Source organism: Nycticebus coucang, chromosome 3 (assembly GCF_027406575.1).
Source record: "Nycticebus coucang isolate mNycCou1 chromosome 3, mNycCou1.pri, whole genome shotgun sequence".
Lineage (NCBI taxonomy): Eukaryota > Metazoa > Chordata > Mammalia > Primates > Lorisidae > Nycticebus > Nycticebus coucang.
Window position 1 is genome coordinate 957,247 of NC_069782.1, and position 17,803 is coordinate 975,049.

At 53.2% G+C, this 17,803-nt stretch overlaps 1 protein-coding gene across 8 annotated transcripts in view; it reads left to right on the forward strand.

Annotated features, from left to right (window-relative positions):
• BRD1 (bromodomain containing 1) overlaps positions 1 to 14,973 on the forward strand; it is a 64,105-nt gene extending 49,132 nt beyond the window's left edge. For 4 of the 8 annotated variants that reach the window (XM_053583593.1, XM_053583594.1, XM_053583598.1 and 1 more), the window contains exons 8-13: positions 1,780 to 2,277; positions 10,260 to 10,395; positions 11,353 to 11,480; positions 12,450 to 12,559; positions 12,733 to 12,887; positions 13,863 to 14,973. In XM_053583593.1, the coding sequence (XP_053439568.1) occupies positions 1,780 to 2,277; positions 10,260 to 10,395; positions 11,353 to 11,480; positions 12,450 to 12,559; positions 12,733 to 12,887; positions 13,863 to 14,046 (1,211 nt within the window). In that variant the 3' untranslated portion in view covers positions 14,047 to 14,973. Of the gene's footprint in view, positions 1 to 1,779; positions 2,278 to 10,259; positions 10,396 to 11,352; positions 11,481 to 12,449; positions 12,560 to 12,732; positions 12,888 to 13,862 lie in introns of those variants that run through there. The other 4 variants (XM_053583596.1, XM_053583595.1, XR_008378774.1 and 1 more) reach the window with 3 other exon arrangements.
• Positions 14,974 to 17,803: the final 2,830 nt, after the last annotated feature.

Here is a 17,803-nt window from a genome sequence, read left to right on the forward strand (position 1 = left end):
TTAGTTGGGCCAAGGGCTTGAGGTGGAGGGGCATGGAGGCCTGCGTGGTGGCTCTGAGGGTTGGACCAGAGGTGGATCTCACGTGCCCTAGCTTGGGAGAGGTGGGCTGGCGGCGGCTTGGGGAAAGCCCAGCTGAGAGGGGCTCCTTCAGGGTTTATCTTCTGTTGATCTCCAGCCCTGGCCCCGCATAGACCTGCAGGGCTTGCAGCTGGCATTTCAGTGCAAGGTCAGGGTGAGGAGGAGGAGGAGTAGAAAGAGGCAGGAAGTGAGTGGGGCCTGCCCAGTCCCGTGGCCCTAGCCTTGTGCTCCCAGACGCCTGCACCTCGAGACTGCAGGGGAGTGCTGAGGCTCCTGCTGCTCCTGTTTCCGCAGAGCTGCTCATGGTTGCTGGCAGCTTGATTCCATCCAGTCAGTGCCCCTGTGTGACCCGTCAACACTGCCTTACGCCTAGCAGGGAGAGTCCCAGCATAATGGGTGGGGAGAATTTCCTTCCCCAGCACCACTGGGCTCAGAGTTTCCACCTCACAGGTGTGCCTCTGTGCATCTGTTCAGATGCCAGATAAGTTTGTTTTCTCTCTAAAACATTTTCATAAAAGATAAGTTTAAACAAAAGCCTTTTTGTTGGGGGTAACATTTCCCAGGGGTCCCTGGGTCCCTGTGAGGCTCACTAGGCCCTGGGGTAGGTGCGGGAGGCACCACTTAGCCCAGAGCCCAAGCCAGGCAGCCCATTTGGGGAGGACTTTTTTTGTCTCATTTTTAATCCAATGGCTCAGAGACGTGGATGGAGCTTTCAAGTGGTATAGCACTTCATTTTCAAAATGATTTTTTGGATTAAAATATTAACGTCATGTATTTCAAACCGTTATTGGAAAATCTGCGAGTTTAATAAAAGCGATACCAGTGATAATGTATACTATTTAGGTTACTTAAATTGTTGCTCTTGTTTCTGCATTACACTTCCTGTGGCTAATATCATCCCTTCTTGGAAGGGAACCTCAGTGCTCAGCCTGGCCCGTGGAGCCGCTCCTCACCCTCAGCGCGGCCCTGCGCCGGCCCTGCACTCTGCTCCACACGCTCCTCAGCCTTCTCATTCTGTGTTGGTAATTTTTAAAAACCTGATGTAAAGAGATTAAAATAATCTTTTTCCAAAGACTGTTTTTACTTTTGAAGTCAGATTTAAAAGGAAGAGCTCTTGCTATAGTGTGTGGAGCCACAGTGCAGGCGCCCGTGTGCTCTGACATGGGGGAGTTCTACTGCCTTTCTGGAGAATCAATCGTTCATGGCCACTCAGCACTCCTGTTTTCTTTTTTTTTTTTTTTGCTGTCGACTTAGAAAAGCCTGACCTGAAATCAGGTTTCATGTTTGCCTCCTTTTGTCTGCTAATATTGTGGTCCAGGCAATGCTAGTTGAAGGCCCCTTAGTTTTGTGAAATAATCTTTTCTTCCTCAAGGTAAGTGAATTGTTGATTATAGAAATTGTCATGAACTTGAATGATGTATTTGCTGTTGGCATATGTGGAATAATCGTTCATAATTTTTTGCAGAAAATGTGTGTTGGGCACCTGTACCCAGGGTGCCAGGCCCATGCTTTTGGCCCTAGGGAGGCCACACAGTGTGGCCCAGGCCCCTGGGCCGTTCCCTGTGTAGCAGACAGTAATTTGTGATGTTTTGTTTCCTTAATTGAATTAGTATTTTGGTGGACTTCACATTTGTAGTAAGTTTTATAATAGATATTATAATCTTCAGTTTTCAAAAATCACTTTATTTATAATTTTTTCAGGAGATAAATCTCCCCCTAAACTTGAACCATCAGATGCATTACCTCTTCCTTCAAACTCGGAGACTAATTCAGAACCACCAACCCTCAAACCAGTAGAACTCAACCCAGAGCAGAGTAAACTATTCAAAAGAGTCACATTTGATAATGAATCACATAGCACGTGCACTCAGAGCGCACTGGTAAGCGGACACCCTCCAGAGCCCACCCGCGCCAGTAGTGGCGATGTGCCGGCGGCGGCGGCCTCCGCGGTGGCGGAGCCATCAAGCGATGTAAACAGACGCACTTCTGTTCTCTTCTGCAAATCGAAAAGTGTAAGCCCCCCAAAGTCTGCCAAGAACACTGAAACCCAGCCAACTTCTCCTCAGCTAGGGACCAAAACCTTTTTGTCTGTAGTCCTTCCGAGGTTGGAGACTCTTCTGCAGCCAAGGAAAAGGTCGCGGAGCACATGTGGAGACTCCGAGGTGGAGGAGGAGTCCCCGGGAAAGCGACTGGACACAGGTAAATGTCACAGGCGGCCGGCTGAGAGCCCTCGCGACTATGCTGAGACGTGTTCTGCCCTCCAGGGAGCTCAGCGTGAAGTGTGTGAGGTGCTGAGCTCGTGTTTCTGCAGCGTTCTCTTGATTTCCGGAGAAGACGACGGTGTACTTTTCCTTTCTGACCCCTGGACCGTGCGTCTGAGGCTGTTCCCTCATGGGGGGTACAGGCACCTGCCCCAATGGCTGCGTGGCCTCTGGGAGTTGCTGCAAAGCCATGGGTCCGAGGCCCTCTCTGCTTTTGCCCCATCCCCCCTCCCCTCTGGTTTTTCTTAACACCAGAGCAACTCTGGCTTAGTTACTGACTGGTCATCTTGACCATGGCACATGCTGCAGGGTGAACTCCCTGGGCCTTTGAGTTTGACCTGGGTTTCCAGGCCCTTGGAGACGGTCTGTCCTGCACAGATGCAGCACTTTGTAGTTTATTGTAAAATTTCCTCACTGTTTTATGTGGCTGTTAAGTGCATAGATGGTGAATTGTTACCTGCCGAAACAGAACTTAAATGTGATTCTCATTTACTACTAAGCTTTTGTAACTTAAGTCTGTTAAAGTAATTCACCAGGACGTTGCCGCGTATGTTGTGTCAGTGGTGTTTTTGAGAGACTGCTGTGCTTGGAGGACGCTTTGCGGCCTCTGTCCCTAACCTTTCAGGTGGAAGCCAGGGGAGCTCTTGTGTTCTAGAGGAGGAGGACGGGTTCAGCAGTGACTGACTGTGCCTCTGGGCGGGGCTGGGTTAGACCCGCAGCTGCTCCTCTCCACGGGGCAGCCCAGCCACCCTTCTGCTCCACATCCCAGGTCCGTCTTCTGTGTGCGAGACCTAGAGGTGGAGAGGGCCTTTTCCCTTGTGGCTGCTGGGGTAGCTCACACATCTCAGCACTGAGAAATAGGCGGGTTGCTGCTTGATTTCCTGGGGTGGAGTGTGCACTTGTGTCCTGGAGCCCACAGGACTCTGGATGGCCCCTCCCAGCTCCTTTGTCTTGTCTCTGACCTGTGGCATCCCAAGAAGGAGAGAAAACCCCATTAGGTCTTTATGAGGGTGGACATTACCTGCTATTGCCAATAAACAGGTTGTGCTTTTTGTTAACTTACGAGTTTCATTTCAATTTGTGTGAAAACTTTGACATAAATTATTTTTTGAGACAGAGTCTCACTGTGTTGCCCTCAGTAGAGTGATGTTGCATCACAGGTCACAGCAACCTCAAACTCTTGGGCTTACGTGATTCTCTTGCCTCCCGAGTAGCTGGGACTACAGGTGCCCGCCACAAAGCCTGACTGTGTTTTGGTTGCAGTTGTCATTGTTGTTTAGTAGGCCTGGGTCAGGCTCAGACCCGCTAGCTTTGGTGTATGTGGCTGGTGCCCTACTCACTGAGCTACAGGAGTCAAGCCAACATAAATTATTTTTTGAGATAGTCTTATACTGTCACCCTCAGTAGAGTGCCATCATGTCGTAGCCCATAGCAACCTCAAACTCTTGGGCTTAAGCGAGTAGCTAGGACTATAGGCCTCCCGAGTAGCAGGACTATAGGTTCTTGCCACAGTGCCTGGCTAGCTTTTCTGTTTTTTTTGTGGAGATGAGGTCTTGCTTTGCTCAGGCTGGTCTCAAACTCCTGACCTCAGACCGTCTTCCCGCCTCAGCCTCCCCGAGTGCTGGAATTATAGGCATGAGTCACCGTGCCCGGCCCCATACTATGTATTCATTCTATAGACATTTTCTACCCATAGAATTTTATTTTGATGAGTTGATAATTAATTTTAAAATAATTTGGTGAAACTTTTTTTTGTTTCTAAGTAATAGGAAGCTATTTAAATGTCTCATAGGATATGAATACAGTTAGATTGAATTTGTATCAGAACTTGGAAATTTCTCTTAACTATACTTTGGCAGGGTATGGTTACTCACACCTATAATCCTAGCACTTTGGTAAGTTGAGGTGGGAGTATTGCTTGAGGCTAGTAGTTTGAAACCAGCCTGGGCAATGTAGCTAGACCTCCATCGCTACAAAAAATAGAAAAGCTATCTGGGTGTGGTGGCGGGTGCCTGTAGTCCCAGCTCCTCAGGAGTCTGAGGCAGTAGGATTGCTTGAGCCCTGGAATTTGAGGCTGCAGTAAGCTATGATCAGACACTGTACTCTAGCCTGGGCAACAGAGCAAGACCCCATCTAGAAAGAAAACAAAACTATACTTTTGCCTCTTAGCCACGTTTAGTGGAGAACTCTTTCACCTGGTTTAAAAGTGCACTGAAACCTTGGATGTGTACTGGGAGGAGTTTTGGTGCAGGTCACCCCGGCCAACAGGGGCTCCTGGTCTCGGTGTCCACTCCACCTGCAGAGCGTGGGGTCCAGGCCTACAGGTACTTCCTCTGGGTTCACACCTGCCCACGGCACTGTCTAGGGTGCTGTGTGTCGAGGCCCCAGGGAGGACTGGTTTCTGTGGCACAGGCCTACTGCCCTGCTCTCGGTGGTCATTTGGTGAATGTCCTCAGCTGGCCCAACAGAGCCTTTGCTCTCCGTGGGTCTCCAGCCTGGCCGGGGTTTTCTTGCCATTTTAGAAGCTGCTCGGACTTGCTCATCAGAGGGCCCTTGTGGGAATCACATGTCTCCTCAGTTTCACTTTTCCACATTTGAGTGGAATGTCTGCAGGTTTTCAGGGGCAGCAGTGAGCCCTCCGGCAGCCCTGCCACGACCGTCTGGAGCATGATCTGCACATCTCTAGCCGCGTGTCTGTGTCCTACCACCCTGACTGAAATGAGGATTTCTGCTTTCTTATTCCAGAGTGGCAGTAGATTTCAGTGGACGCATGATGACCCCTAAGCACTCTGCTGAGCAGCCAAGAGCCTTCGCGGCGCGAGGCGTCTGCTGCTGTCTGCTCAGCCGGGCGTGCCTGTGTGGCCAGCCCCGTGTCCGCGTCCACTCTGGCTCCGCCTTCACCCGACCTGGCGCTTTCTGCCTGCCTGGGATTTCTTGCTCCAAGTTGCAATTCTTCTGTGTGAGGACTTGAAGTATTCAGACTTCTGAGTCTTTTCCAGACTCCATCCATGTGCTCTGAACTTGAGGGTGTTCTCTGGTGCTCTCCGGGGCACCACAGGTCCCTGTTAGGTTAAGAGCAGACCCGCTGCTTCTCCAACGTCTTGCCCGTAGGCCAGGCGTGTGTGGCAGGCCTTGCGGTGGTGACATGGATGTCCCCTTGCAGCCAGACCTGGCTCATAGCTGCCCCTTCTGTGGCTGCTCATTTGTGTCCAGCGAGAGCCGTCAGCCCAGCGCCAGGGGCTCCCTCCTCTTCTGGGCCTCTGCTGCAAGGCGCTCACCGTGCCTGGGACAGGGCGTGGGCCGGCCAGTCGGCAGGGCTGAGGCCAAGCTGCTTCCGCCCTTTCATTCAGACGAAGGGCCTTTCACTGGTCTCCAGGCTGTCCCTTCACTGGTGTCCTGGGCAGCTCACTCTTGGGATCCTAGTTACTTTTCTTTTTCCTCAACGTGGACTGGAGCTCTGCTGAGCAGCCGTCTTGGGAGGCAGAGAGATCACTTCATTTTGCATCTTACTTAATTCTCACGGCTCACGTTGGGACCATCGGTACCGACATCCTCTAAATTAAAACCAGACACCAGCCCTTGGAGGGCATCTCTGTCCCTACCCAGCCCACCCCTTAAGTCAGAGTCCTCCTCAAGCTGGCTGGAGATTTCATTCTGGGCTTCTGCCTTCCCCGTGTGGATAGTCAGCTGAGGATGTGGAGGGGAGCCCTGTGCTGTGGTCCGAGAGCCTGCCGTGGCACAGACATCACCAGCACACAGCGCTCTTGAGTCCATCCCAAGTGTGCACAGAGCTGCCCTGCAGTGGCCGGTGGTTCCTGTTGGGGCAGCAGCCCTCACTCAGGGAACCAGGCGCCGCTGAGGATGTGGCCCCAGAGCTGCCGCCGCCTTGGCCATTAGCGCCTCACTGGAGGTGTCCCTGCCTTCCCATCGCCCGTTGCTTCTCCTCCCTCCACGCCCTCCTGACAGTCGCCAGTGGATTATCGAGCAGTGCTGACGTCTGTCTCTTACTGGCCGCCCGCCACACCAAATGCTTTCTGTGGTCACCTCAGAAGTCCTGCTGTGGGGATAGGAATCCTGCACCATGGGATTGGGTGGCATCTGGCCAGGGCCTTCGGCTGGTGGTGTGGGGGTCTTTATGTGCTGTGTTGTTACTGACAAGTTGGAAAATACACCAGAAACACTATACTTTTGGCAACAGTAGCACCATGTGAGCAGAAGATAACAGGCACCAGCTTTCCCGCCACGTGGAGGAGTCTTGAGTCGAGTCACCGGCCTCCTGTGAGCCTGTGACGTGCGTACTGGCAACAGGCAGGAGAGCTTGTGTCTGCATCATGTGGCCGAGCCCGCGTGTGTCCCTGCCCTTAGGCGTCATGGTGGCCCTCGGGCCTGTGGAGGAGGGGGCTGGCCTGCCCTGCCCCTGCTGAAGGCCTGTTCTCGTGCAGGGGCACCTGGAGGACCCTTGGCACCCACCCGGGGTGGCCCAGTGACTGCAGTGGTAGGCATGAGCTGTCTGGAGTAGTTCCCGGCCACGTTGGCCCACAGACCCTGGAGGTGTCATGGAACCCTTGGGGGCCGCCAGGGTCATCAGCTTGGTGGGCAGAGGAGGACGTGTAGGTGCCCATTTGGGCCTTGCTCTCCTCACAGGAAATTGTGAAGGTCGGGCTGTGGCTCTCCAGCCCGTGGCTCTCCGGGCGGTGCAGCTGCCTGGTATGGGTGGGAAGGCCCCTCTCTGCTGTTCACAGTGGCTTCACTTTAAACATTTACAAAACAGCTCATGTTGAAGCAGTTGCTGAACACTCTGCCCTGCTGTATACATGACTGGAAGGCGTGGGCACCTGTTGTTTGCTGTGCCCTGTGGATGCCATCTGCAGTGCTGCTGTTCTGTGCCTGACCTGGAGGCCGACATGGGCTCCAGAACCTTCTGTGCTGAATGTCCTGTAAGGTGTCTCAGGGTTGCTGAGGGTGGGGGTCCTGCTGAGCACTGAAGGTGGGGCAGGGGTCTGCAGTGGAGGCGGGCCTGAGGGCGTCTGGGCTCTGTGGGTGGCTGTGCTGTGCCATCCTGCCATTCCCATATGGCTTTGTGGTTTGTAGGAGCAGCCGCCTGGGTATGCCCACGGCCTGGCTTGGCCACTTGCTGTCTCTGCACTGAGACTTGCAGGCCAGCCAGGGGCCCTTCCTGGGCAGTGCATACTTTGCTCTTTCCCCAAACGTCCCTTCAGTGAGGCCCAGGCAGCTCCGCCTCTGTCTCCTGTCATGGTCTTGGTTGGTCGAGTCTGAGGCTTGTCTGCACTGCCGGTGCCCAGGGTGACATGTGAGAGACTGTCCAGCACGCTGTGAGTTGTCCCTCTTGGTGTTCCGTGTCCTCTGATACACGTGCGTGGGGACAGTCAGCGTGGGTCTGCAGTGTTCTCAGAATTGAGGACTCACCCTGTGTGTTCTTCCTGTTCCCTCAAGGTCAGTTCAGGGCCAGGCTTCAGGCTGCCCCTCTGGCAGAGCACATTGCTGTGGGTGTCGCATGTATAGCTTTGCCTTGCTGGGGCTGCAGGCGCCCAGTTGGCCATGGGAGGTCTCACCACTGCTGCTGGGCTCAGGTGCTTGGCCCCTGGCTGGCCCTTCTGGTGGGTTTCATGAAAGACTGTGCTGGTCTCCGCCCATGTGGCTTCAGCTCAGGCCTTGGTAGTGGCACCTGGGCCTGCTCCTGTCTTCTCCACTCCTGGGGAGCCCTGGGGTATTGCGGGCACAGCGGACACTTGGCTGTAGGGTGTGGCCTGTTGAAGTGTCTGGTTCTCTCTCAGGCTTGGACTGTGGCTGGATCCTTGTCCCTGTGTGGTCTCTGGCCTATGGTTGCTGATATGTGGGGGTCTGGCTGCCCTCTCCTATGTCCTTGGGTTTCTCCCTTTGCGTGGCAGTGGCCTCAAAGTCTCGATGGCTGGACGTTGGTGGTGATGGTGGCTGCTCATTCAGGAGCCATGTCTCCAGGCCCTGCGTAGCCTGTGCAGCCCCATGATGGCAGAAGGCTTGAAGACCCTTCTCTCAGACCTGTGTCCTAGGGCACTGGGTTCTGTCTATCTGCCTGTCCATACCAGTTGGGTGAGCCGTCTCTGACGTCCTTGACTGGGGGACTGGCAGGTCTCTGCTCTTCAGGGGTGCCCAGGACGGTATTTTCTGCCCTCCTGAGACCCTTAGGGGCTTGAATGCGAGGGGTCTAACCCTTGACCCCTAACCAGCTGTCCCGTCCTCTGCCAGGAATATTGCTGGGTGGAGAAGCCAGCTTGCCCTAGTCCTTACCCCTACGTGGGTTTTGAGGGCTTGCTTTTTAAAGGGAAGTCATGATGATTCTTTCAAATGTCCAAATGCCAAAAGTGATTCTAATACCCCCAAATACCTACAGTTACTACTTATAAATATGACTATACTTGAAAAATAAAAAAAATACCCAGCATCTCTTAAAGTTCACAGTAAGTGTTAAGTCCAGCAGAAATACAGCAATATGTCCAGAATCTGCTTAAGGAATATATGTCTCAGGCCTGTTCAGGGCTCAGCAGAACTAGTTCAGCCTCTCCATTTTTACTTCTCAGCTTTGTCAAGGGCGATTCCCTGCCTTTTCCTGAGTTGGCAAGGCATACTAACCGAGAGAATGCGAGGAGTCTGAGGCAGATGGGAAGCCCTGTAATCCAGCCCCTCATGCCAAAAAACGTTTCCAGCCAGTTGAAGGCCCAGGGTGTGATCTCACCTGAGAGCAGCCACCACACCCCACCTGGGCAGCACAGTGAGACCTGTCTCTAAAAAAATGCTTTATTGGGTGGCTCCTGTGGCTCTCAAAGGATTAGGGCACCGGCCCCATATGTCAGAAGTGGTGGGTTCAAACCCAGCCCTGGCCATAAACTGGAAAGAAAGAAAGAAAAAAAAAGCTTTATTTATAAACTTACAGCACATTTTCCTTTGGAAATAGTTTCTTTTGCAGTTTTTGGCCGGGGCTGGGTTTGAACCCACCATCTCTGGCATTTGGGGCTGGCACCCTACCCCTTTGAGCCACAGGCGCTGCCTTGGAAATTGTTTTTTTTTTTTTTTTTAATTTATTTTTTGCACCTGTGGCGTGTGTGTGTATATATATGTATATATGTATTCTTTATATATTTATACAATATATAATATATATTTATAAAATATACATAGATTTTAGACATTTTCAAATAAATCTTCATCATTATCTCCAAAAGGAAATAGTTTTTTAAATTGAATTTTTAAAGATCAGGTAGGCAGGAGAAAAGGATTATTTTGGGTGAAAAATACGGATACCGCGTCCAGCTCTCACACTGAGGGGGGTCCGGGTGGGAGTTGGGCAGGGACACTGCTCAGACGGAGGTGATGGACACTGATTTGCATCAGCAGTTCTGAGGTTTATGTTAACACCTGTCTTTTGTAACAAGGTTTTTCTTGTATTTATTTTTTTAAATTAATTTGCTACTTGAAGCTGTGCTCATGTGATAGTGTCTTTGTTCTGGAGTTCCGAGGGTCCTTGGCCAGGTGTGGCTGGTCCCCCACACGGATGGCTGGCCTTGGCCGTGTGCTCACATCAGGGCCTGATCTTGTCTGCGGGCAGCTCAAGGGCCCCCGCTGCTTCACCTCCATGGACCCCATTTCAAGATCACTGCTTGTTAAGAAGAGCATCTTTTTGAGATGGTGCTCAGTGAACCATGACCAGGGTTCACCACGATTTGTTAAGTCTGTTTCATTTAACACTCGACTTCTCTGCTCACTGTGTTGTGAGGACTAAGCGGGTGCTCAGGAACCTGGGGGTGGAAGGCAAGATGCTGTGTCTCGGTGCGTGCAGCATTCTTCATGAGTCACCGTCCACTTGTAGCAGCCAAGCCAGGTCCACGGCACGATGAGCTCAGGGCCTACCTGCCTGTGTTCTAGGTCTCACCAATGGCTTTGGGGGCGCGCGGAGTGAGCAGGAGCCAGGCAGTGGCCCCTCGAGGAAAGCTGCGCCCCGCCGGCGCTGCGCCTCTGAGTCCAGCATCTCTTCCAGCAGCAGCCCGCTCTGCGACTCCAGGTGGGCACCGGCAGCTTCCGAGACAGTTAGGCCTGGGGGGTGTGCGCGTGTGCCTGTGTGCTGGGGACACTTCCCATGTTACATATTTGTCTGCTTCATAGTTAAGCCAGAAGTGGGAGAAAAAATGTACATGAAAGAAGAACATTTTTGTTGTTTTTTGAGACAGGGTCTTACTCTGTCTTACCCTGGGTAAAGTTGCTATGAGCCCACAGCAACCTTGAACTCTTGGGCTCAAATGATCCACCTTGTTGCAGCCTCTTGAGTAGCTGAGACTACAGGAACCTGCCACCACACCCAGCTGGTTTTTCTGTTTTTAGCAGAGATGAGGTCTCACTCTTGCTCAGGCTGGTCCTAAAATCATGAGCACAAGCAGTCTACCCACCTGAGCCTCCCCGAGTGCTGGTTATATGTGTGAGGCACTGCACCCGCTTAGCATATGTTTGTTTATTTGTCTTTCTGTCTGTAAAAGTGAATCCTTATCTATATTTTGAGATAGGGCCTCACTCTGTACCCAGGCTGGGGTGCATGCATTAGGACCACTGCAGCTCATTGTGGCCTGGAGCTATTGGCCTCAGGCCATTCTCCTGCCTTAGCCTCCCAAAGTGCTGGGATCCTACTGTGCCTGGCTGCACACATGGTTTTACAATCTACAGTTAAGTTCACACTTTGTCACATGGTTTTACAACCTACAGTTAAGTTCACACTTTGTCACATGGTTTTACAGCCTACAGTTAAGTTCACACTTTGGCACATGCTTTTACAATCTACAGTTAAATTCACACTTTGTCTTTTCCTCCCAGAGTCTTGTCTTTAACCCCTGGCCCATGGGGTCGTTAGGGTTGTAGGCAAGACCTACCTGGCCCATGGGACATTGGCTCGGTTCGGGGGAGGCTGTAGGCAGCAGGGCTCCCATTGTCAGCCCTGACGGGGCCTCCGCTCCACTCTGCCTCCCTGCAGCTTTAGCGTGCCCAAGTGTGGGCGGGGCAAGCCTGCCCTGGTGCGTAGGCATACGCTGGAGGACCGCAGTGAGCTGATATCCTGCATCGAGAACGGGAACTACGCCAAGGCGGCCAGGATCGCTGCCGGTGAGTCCTGGCATCCTTCTGGGTCTGTGTCTACACCCTGGCCGTGGGTGAGGAGGGGTGGCGTCATCCCTGGGGGGCCGTGCAGGCCGAGTGAGGAGGGCAGTGCCGACTCCCCTGCATCGCCTCCTCCCTGGGATGCTCAGCTGTGTGCAGCTCCTGCCCAGCAGTCACTGCAGAGGCCACCTGGGAATGTGTAGGGCCCTTGTCATTGGTAGCTACTTGTATACCTGCTTGGTGGTGGGTCCCCAGCTTCAGGCCCTGGGGGTGGGGGATGACACTCTGGCCTGGTGTTGGCCGGGTTGGCCAGGACTGGTCAGTGCTGGGAACAGAAGCCCCAGGACTTAGCTGGATGTTGGGGGTTCTGTCAGTGTGGCTGTCACTGTGGAAGGCAGCTGTGCTGTGAGGGGGCTTCAGGGCAGGGAGGCTGGTGTGCGGTGAAGGCAGGCTACATGGGCAGCAGCGGGTACAGGCTGACTGACAAAGATTCTTGAGTGGAGTCCATGGTCTGTGTGGGTCTGGGGCACCCTTGTCACCAGCAGCCAGTCTGGACTTGGTGGGCTCCACACAGTGGAGAGTTGTGGCCTTCAGGGGTGCTGTGGTTGGGTGTGTGGATGGCAGGTGGGCTGAGCGCCAGGGCGGGGGAAGGGCTGGTGGCCGCTCTTTGAAGGGAGCCAGGACTTTGGTTTTGAATTTGGGGTGTAGGTCCTTGGAGTGAGGGGGCTCAGGAGGGGGAAGCCTTCCAGCTGGGGAGGGTGTGGGGTTCTGTGGGTCAGTGGGGGGTGAGGGAGCCCCTAAGCCTGCAGGGTCAGTGAGGGCTGTGCTGGACGCCCATGGAAGGGCAACAGGGCATTGTCAGTCCCCCTCAACCCCCTGGCCTTCGCGTGGGTGCACAGGTGGCCGCCCTCCCCTGGCCAAGCAGAGCCTTGGCAGCATTTGGCTCTGCTGCTGACCACCCGCTTCCTTCCCCAGAGGTGGGTCAGAGTGGCATGTGGATTTCCACCGACGCGGCGGCCTCCGTGCTGGAGCCCCTGAAGGTGGTGTGGGCCAAGTGCAGCGGCTACCCCTCCTACCCCGCCCTGGTGAGTGGGTGCCTGGTCTGTGGCTCCCCGGCTGGAGATATCTCCCCCCGGCCTGAGCCTGCCCCAGGGGAACCGTGCCTGCTGTGCAGTTGTGGGGGCAGCAGACGTGGTGTGCTGGGTGCAGCTCTGGCATGAGCGTGTACCTGTGACCTGGGCATGTCCTTTCTGGACAGATCATTGACCCCAAGATGCCACGAGTGCCTGGCCACCACAATGGCGTCACTATCCCAGCCCCGCCCCTGGATGTGCTGAAGATCGGGGAGCACATGCAGACCAAGTCCGACGAGAAGCTGTTCCTCGTTCTCTTTTTTGATAATAAGAGAAGCTGGTAAGTGGAAGCTGACCCGGGACCAGGCTGTGGGTGCTGGGCCTGTACACAGTGTGGGGCCGTGGCCGGCCTGTAGGCACTGCCCCAAAGCTTGTGTAACCAGCAGCCATGCTGCTGCTGGTCCTCTCTGGGCCCTGCTGCTGGCCCGGCCCTGTCTCTTCTCTCTGCTGTTTACCATGTGCACAGAGCACCTGCCCTGGTACCAGCTCAGGTCGCCTTGTCTCCACCCAGCCCTGCCCAGATGCCCCAGGACAAATTCCCTGTAGGGAAGGCTTTTGCCCAGAGCGCAGGGGACCCTGATATACCACAGTTCTCACCCAAGCCTGTCTGGGTGCAGGGCAGCGGCCACAGCCTGTGTTGCCCAGCAGGAGCTGTCTGCTGCAGTGGGGTCTCTTCTGTGCGGCCCCCAGGGTGCTGCCTATAGAGCCCATGGCCCCCAGAGCAGCCGCCCCAAACTCAGCTTGTGCAGCCGGCCGCTCCTGGTATGCCCAGAGCAGGGCCGGTGGTTGGGCCTGTCCTTGGTGTCTCTTCCTCTTCCCCCTACATCGGGACCACTGGTGGCTGCTGTCGTCAGGCCTCAAGGGAGGCTCAGCGGCCTCATGCATCTAAGGGCAGGCAGGGTGTCTCTCCAGCCACCTGTGCCTGGCTGTGTCCATGTGGGGGTGTATATTCGCTGCTGCACCTGTGCTTGCCTTAGGCCACAACTCAGAACACAGCACACACTTGGAATGTGTTTTGGAGGAAGAGGAGATTGGTGGTGACTGTGCCTTACTTGAGCCCCTCAGGCACAGAGTGGGCAGCAGCCTCCTAGGCTGTCTGTCCCCGCAGGAGGCCGCCCTAGCCGCTGGCCTTGGGTGCGTCCCTGGGCTCCTCCTGCATGGAGGAGCTTTGGATTTGTTGGATTATCAGGTAGAGTATGTTGAAGTTCAATGTGTGAGCAACTCTCTTTTTTCCATCTTTTTTTCTTTTAAAAAGGCAATGGCTACCTAAGTCCAAAATGGTTCCTCTTGGTATTGATGAAACTATAGACAAGTTAAAGATGATGGAAGGGAGGAACTCCAGCATCCGGAAGGCCGTGCGGATTGCCTTTGACCGTGCCATGAACCACCTGAGCCGCGTCCATGGGGAGCCGGCCAGCGACCTCAGTGATATTGACTGATGCTCCCTGTGGGAGGCCCTGGGCCTGTAGGGCCTTGTGCGTAGTGTTGATAAACTGTACATATTTGTATATGGTTCAAAACTTAACTTATTCTGATTTTTAGTTGTAGTTCTTTAATTTTTTTTCCCCAGGGGAGGGGGGGAGGCTTTATTTCCAGTTTTCTATGAGACCATCCCCATCTTGGCACCGTGTGAGTGGGGTTGGTGTGTTCGGGCCGTGCGGTGTGGCACACGCCACGTGGGGTGCTGCTGTGTCACTTTCTTTGATTTGTAGCTTTTTTTAAAAGACTTTTGAATGTTTAATAATTTTGTAAATCATACTCTTTACACAGAGTACCACTTATTTAATAAGATGGGATGTAAATTTACAATGACAAATGTGTATTTTAAGAAAGAAAATGACATTATTTTGATGGTACTTTGTGGAAGGAGGTGGAAAGTAAGTCTGTGCCGTGTGCATCTCGCAAGTCACCAAAAACGCCCCTCGCACTCGCACTCCCGGTCCTGCCGCCAGACCCCACCGTGTGCCCCAGCGGGTTATTTATTGTAGTAAGTGTATTCATTTACTTTATAATGAAAAATAAATTTGCAAAGGTATATTGATATGCATTTTTATACAGGCACCTGAAGATCACCTTGGTTTGGGAGCAGGATGTGTTGCGTTGTGTAAATGACTCTGGCCTGTGTGTACTTTGATTTTGTAACTTGTAATCTTTTGTTTACAATGAGGGGCTTTCTGTAACTTGTTTTAATTTAGAACACTTTGGTAGCAATAGAAACTTTGGATACATTTTTTATGGTACATGTGATGTATATAGAATTAGTACTTTATTTTTATTTTTAAGAGGTAAAGCATTATGTTAGGGGAGGGAAAGTAGGGTGGGTTTCCAAATTTGCATTTTTTATATTAAAAATAAAGTCAAGATTTGGATGGTGTGGCCATTTCATTCCTACATTACTAGAGGCCCAGAGGACAGGGTTGGGGGCAGGGCACCTGGCCGGGCAGACACGCCTTTATCTTAAAAATTGTCATGGGATGACATTATTTATTATTTCATCTAATCATATTTTTATTTTAATGGCTATAGTTACATAAAAATTTTTAAATGTTTTCTTTTAAGTCTACATTGTTTGTAATATCTCCATAGAAACTTGAAATAAAAAGTCTTCCTTTGCTAGTTTTCGTTATGTGTCTGGCAGACGCCTCCTAACTGCTGTGGCTCCCTTCCTGTGGCCCATGCTGGCTGCCGGACTCTCCCTCAGGGAAGGTTGGTGGGCCCGTCCAGGGTGGCTGGTGCCCGGACCAGGTCCTTGTGGAAGGGGCAGGATTCAGGTGATGTTGGGTGAGCCCTCTCTGGCTGCTTCTCAGCACAGTGACAGGCAAGTGAACCTCCGTCTGTTTGCATCCAGCATGGTCCATGTTGAGACAGAGGTGCTGCTGTGGCTGGCTCTGTGTGGAGGGGACTTGCAGCTCTGTACTGGTTTCTGGCAACAGCTGTAGCTGCATTTTGACTTCTGCTGGGTCATGTTCTTGGATAGGCTATTGGGTTTGTGGGGAGCTGCAGAGGTGTTGGCGGGCACAGCTCAGCTGGCTCTGTCCCTCTGGTTCTGGGCAGGTCACTGCAGCAGCTGGCCTGGGCTTTGGACCCTGTCATCCTGGCAGGCCCAGGGCCTGTGACCCCTGACTTGAACTCAGCTGTGACCCAGACCCTCCTGCCCCCAAAGCGCTGTGCTGGAGGTTTCCTGGGCCTCACCGACTTGGTGCTCCACTCAGCTCAGCTGGTACCACGTGCCCAGGATTTTCCTTGTGTCCAGGTAGCCAGGCCGTTGGTCCCCTGCACAAGTTCCCAGCCAGCACCCTCAGCCTCTGGCACCCACTCCTGACATGCAGTGTGGCTCAGTGCCAGCCGCTTTCCTTCACGCCCAGCGGCCTGGGTGCCCAGGGCAGAAGTCCCACTGCCCACTCTCAGTCAGCACCCAAGACCCCTGGGGGTTGTGACTACGGCTTCCTTTTTTCTTTTGTTAAAGTCTAAACAATAGGCTCTCCAAAGTCTTTACTCAGGATTGTGTGCTGCTCCACAATTCAGGGAGCCTTTAGGGAGGCAAAGGTTTTTAAGGTAAAAATGAGGAGGATGACGTAAGATGTTTTGAGGTAATTACTTTAGCTGCAGAATCAGTAACAAGGGTGACGTTGGCATGAGTCTGGGTAAGTAGTTGCTGGGCAGATGTGCTCCCAGCAGTGCTCCATCCAAGGTGGCTGGGCCTTGGTGCACGGGTGGGGCGTGTGCCCGGCTGTTGCTTATGGTCCTTGTCCTCAGGCATAGGCCTGCCTGCCCCTGATGTCTGTCAGGGCTTGACACAGCAACTCTGTTTGATTCTGACAACTTTGATGTTTTGTTGACATGTTTTACAATGTAGAAAAAAGTCTGTCAAGCCTGTCTCCTTCATACTATCCTCCTTGATTTCGTGAAAGTGGCATAGAAAGATTTCCATCCATACACAAGTTCAGCAGCTTATTAAAGTGATATAAACACAAAGAGGTGTAAAGTGAGAAAATGCACACCACGGAGGGCAGGCATTAGCCTGTGTCCCTCACCTTCCCTAGTGACACGGAGGCTCAGCTTGGGGTCCCCTGCAAGGCTCCTGTCCAGCTGTGACCCCTCTGCAAGGACAAGGACAGGGCTGCCTGGTGCAGCTGGTGCAGGTGCCCCCTTGGTGACTCCTGGGTCCTGTGGGTGTTGCCTGAGCTGAGGTAGCCCATGGTTTGTGACCCAGCAGTTCTTTAAAAAATTTACTTTTCACTTAAAACAAGCTTACTGCACATCACGGCCACAGCACTGGATTACTACTGAGTTACGAGGCTAGGCATGGGTACAGTTTCATTGTCGTATCTGCCAGTTAACACAGGAGACTTGTATTTAAAGATAAGTGCTTTGACATCCTGGAGGGAAATTTTATTTGGTCTTAAAAAGTGATATACACTAAGATACTGAGAATTAAAAATTCATCAGTGATTTACGAGGTTGGCAGGGGGCTTACTGAGGTTTCAGAGCCCTTCCTGCAGATTTGGGGTAAGTCTGCTGCGCTCCAGCCCGCCACCAACCCTGGGTTACAGGGTCTGGGCCAGCAGCGGGTCCTGCTAGCCCTCTGCCTTGGCCCCTGTGAAATTCTTCCTTATTCCCATTCATTTATCTGCAGGTCCTGGCCACAGTGGGTATGGACCCCCCTGCCAGAGAAGTGCTGCCTGGGGCCGGGGGCATGGCTTTCCAGGGACACAGTGATGCTTGCTGAACCGAGTGGGATGCAGTGCCAGGCTGCAGAGGGGATGTCTCCCTTGGGCCACAGCCGCAGCAGGCGCCTGGGCCTGCCAGGAAACGGGAACTTCCTGTGCAGAGGCAGGCCAGGACCATCAGACCAAGTTGCCTGGGCTCTGGTGTGTGCGTGTGTGTGCATGTCTGTGTAAGTAGGTGGGAGTGTGTGCACATGAGCCTGTGTACACATGTCAGCACACAGAGGGGCTCTGGCTGTGACCAGGAGTCCCTCCAGGTGTGTGTACAGAGCAGGCCAGAGCTGACTTCGCCCACCTCGGGGGAGGCTTCTGACAGGCGCTTCTTCCCATGTCCACCTCTTGGCCTGTGATGTTTGGGTACTGGCTCAGGAGGGCCTGCCAGGGGTGCTGCTGGGCTCAAGGATGCCGGCCTGGGTGATAGAGGGGCCAGGTGGGCTCTGACTGGCTTAAAGGCCTTGTCTGCCCTGCT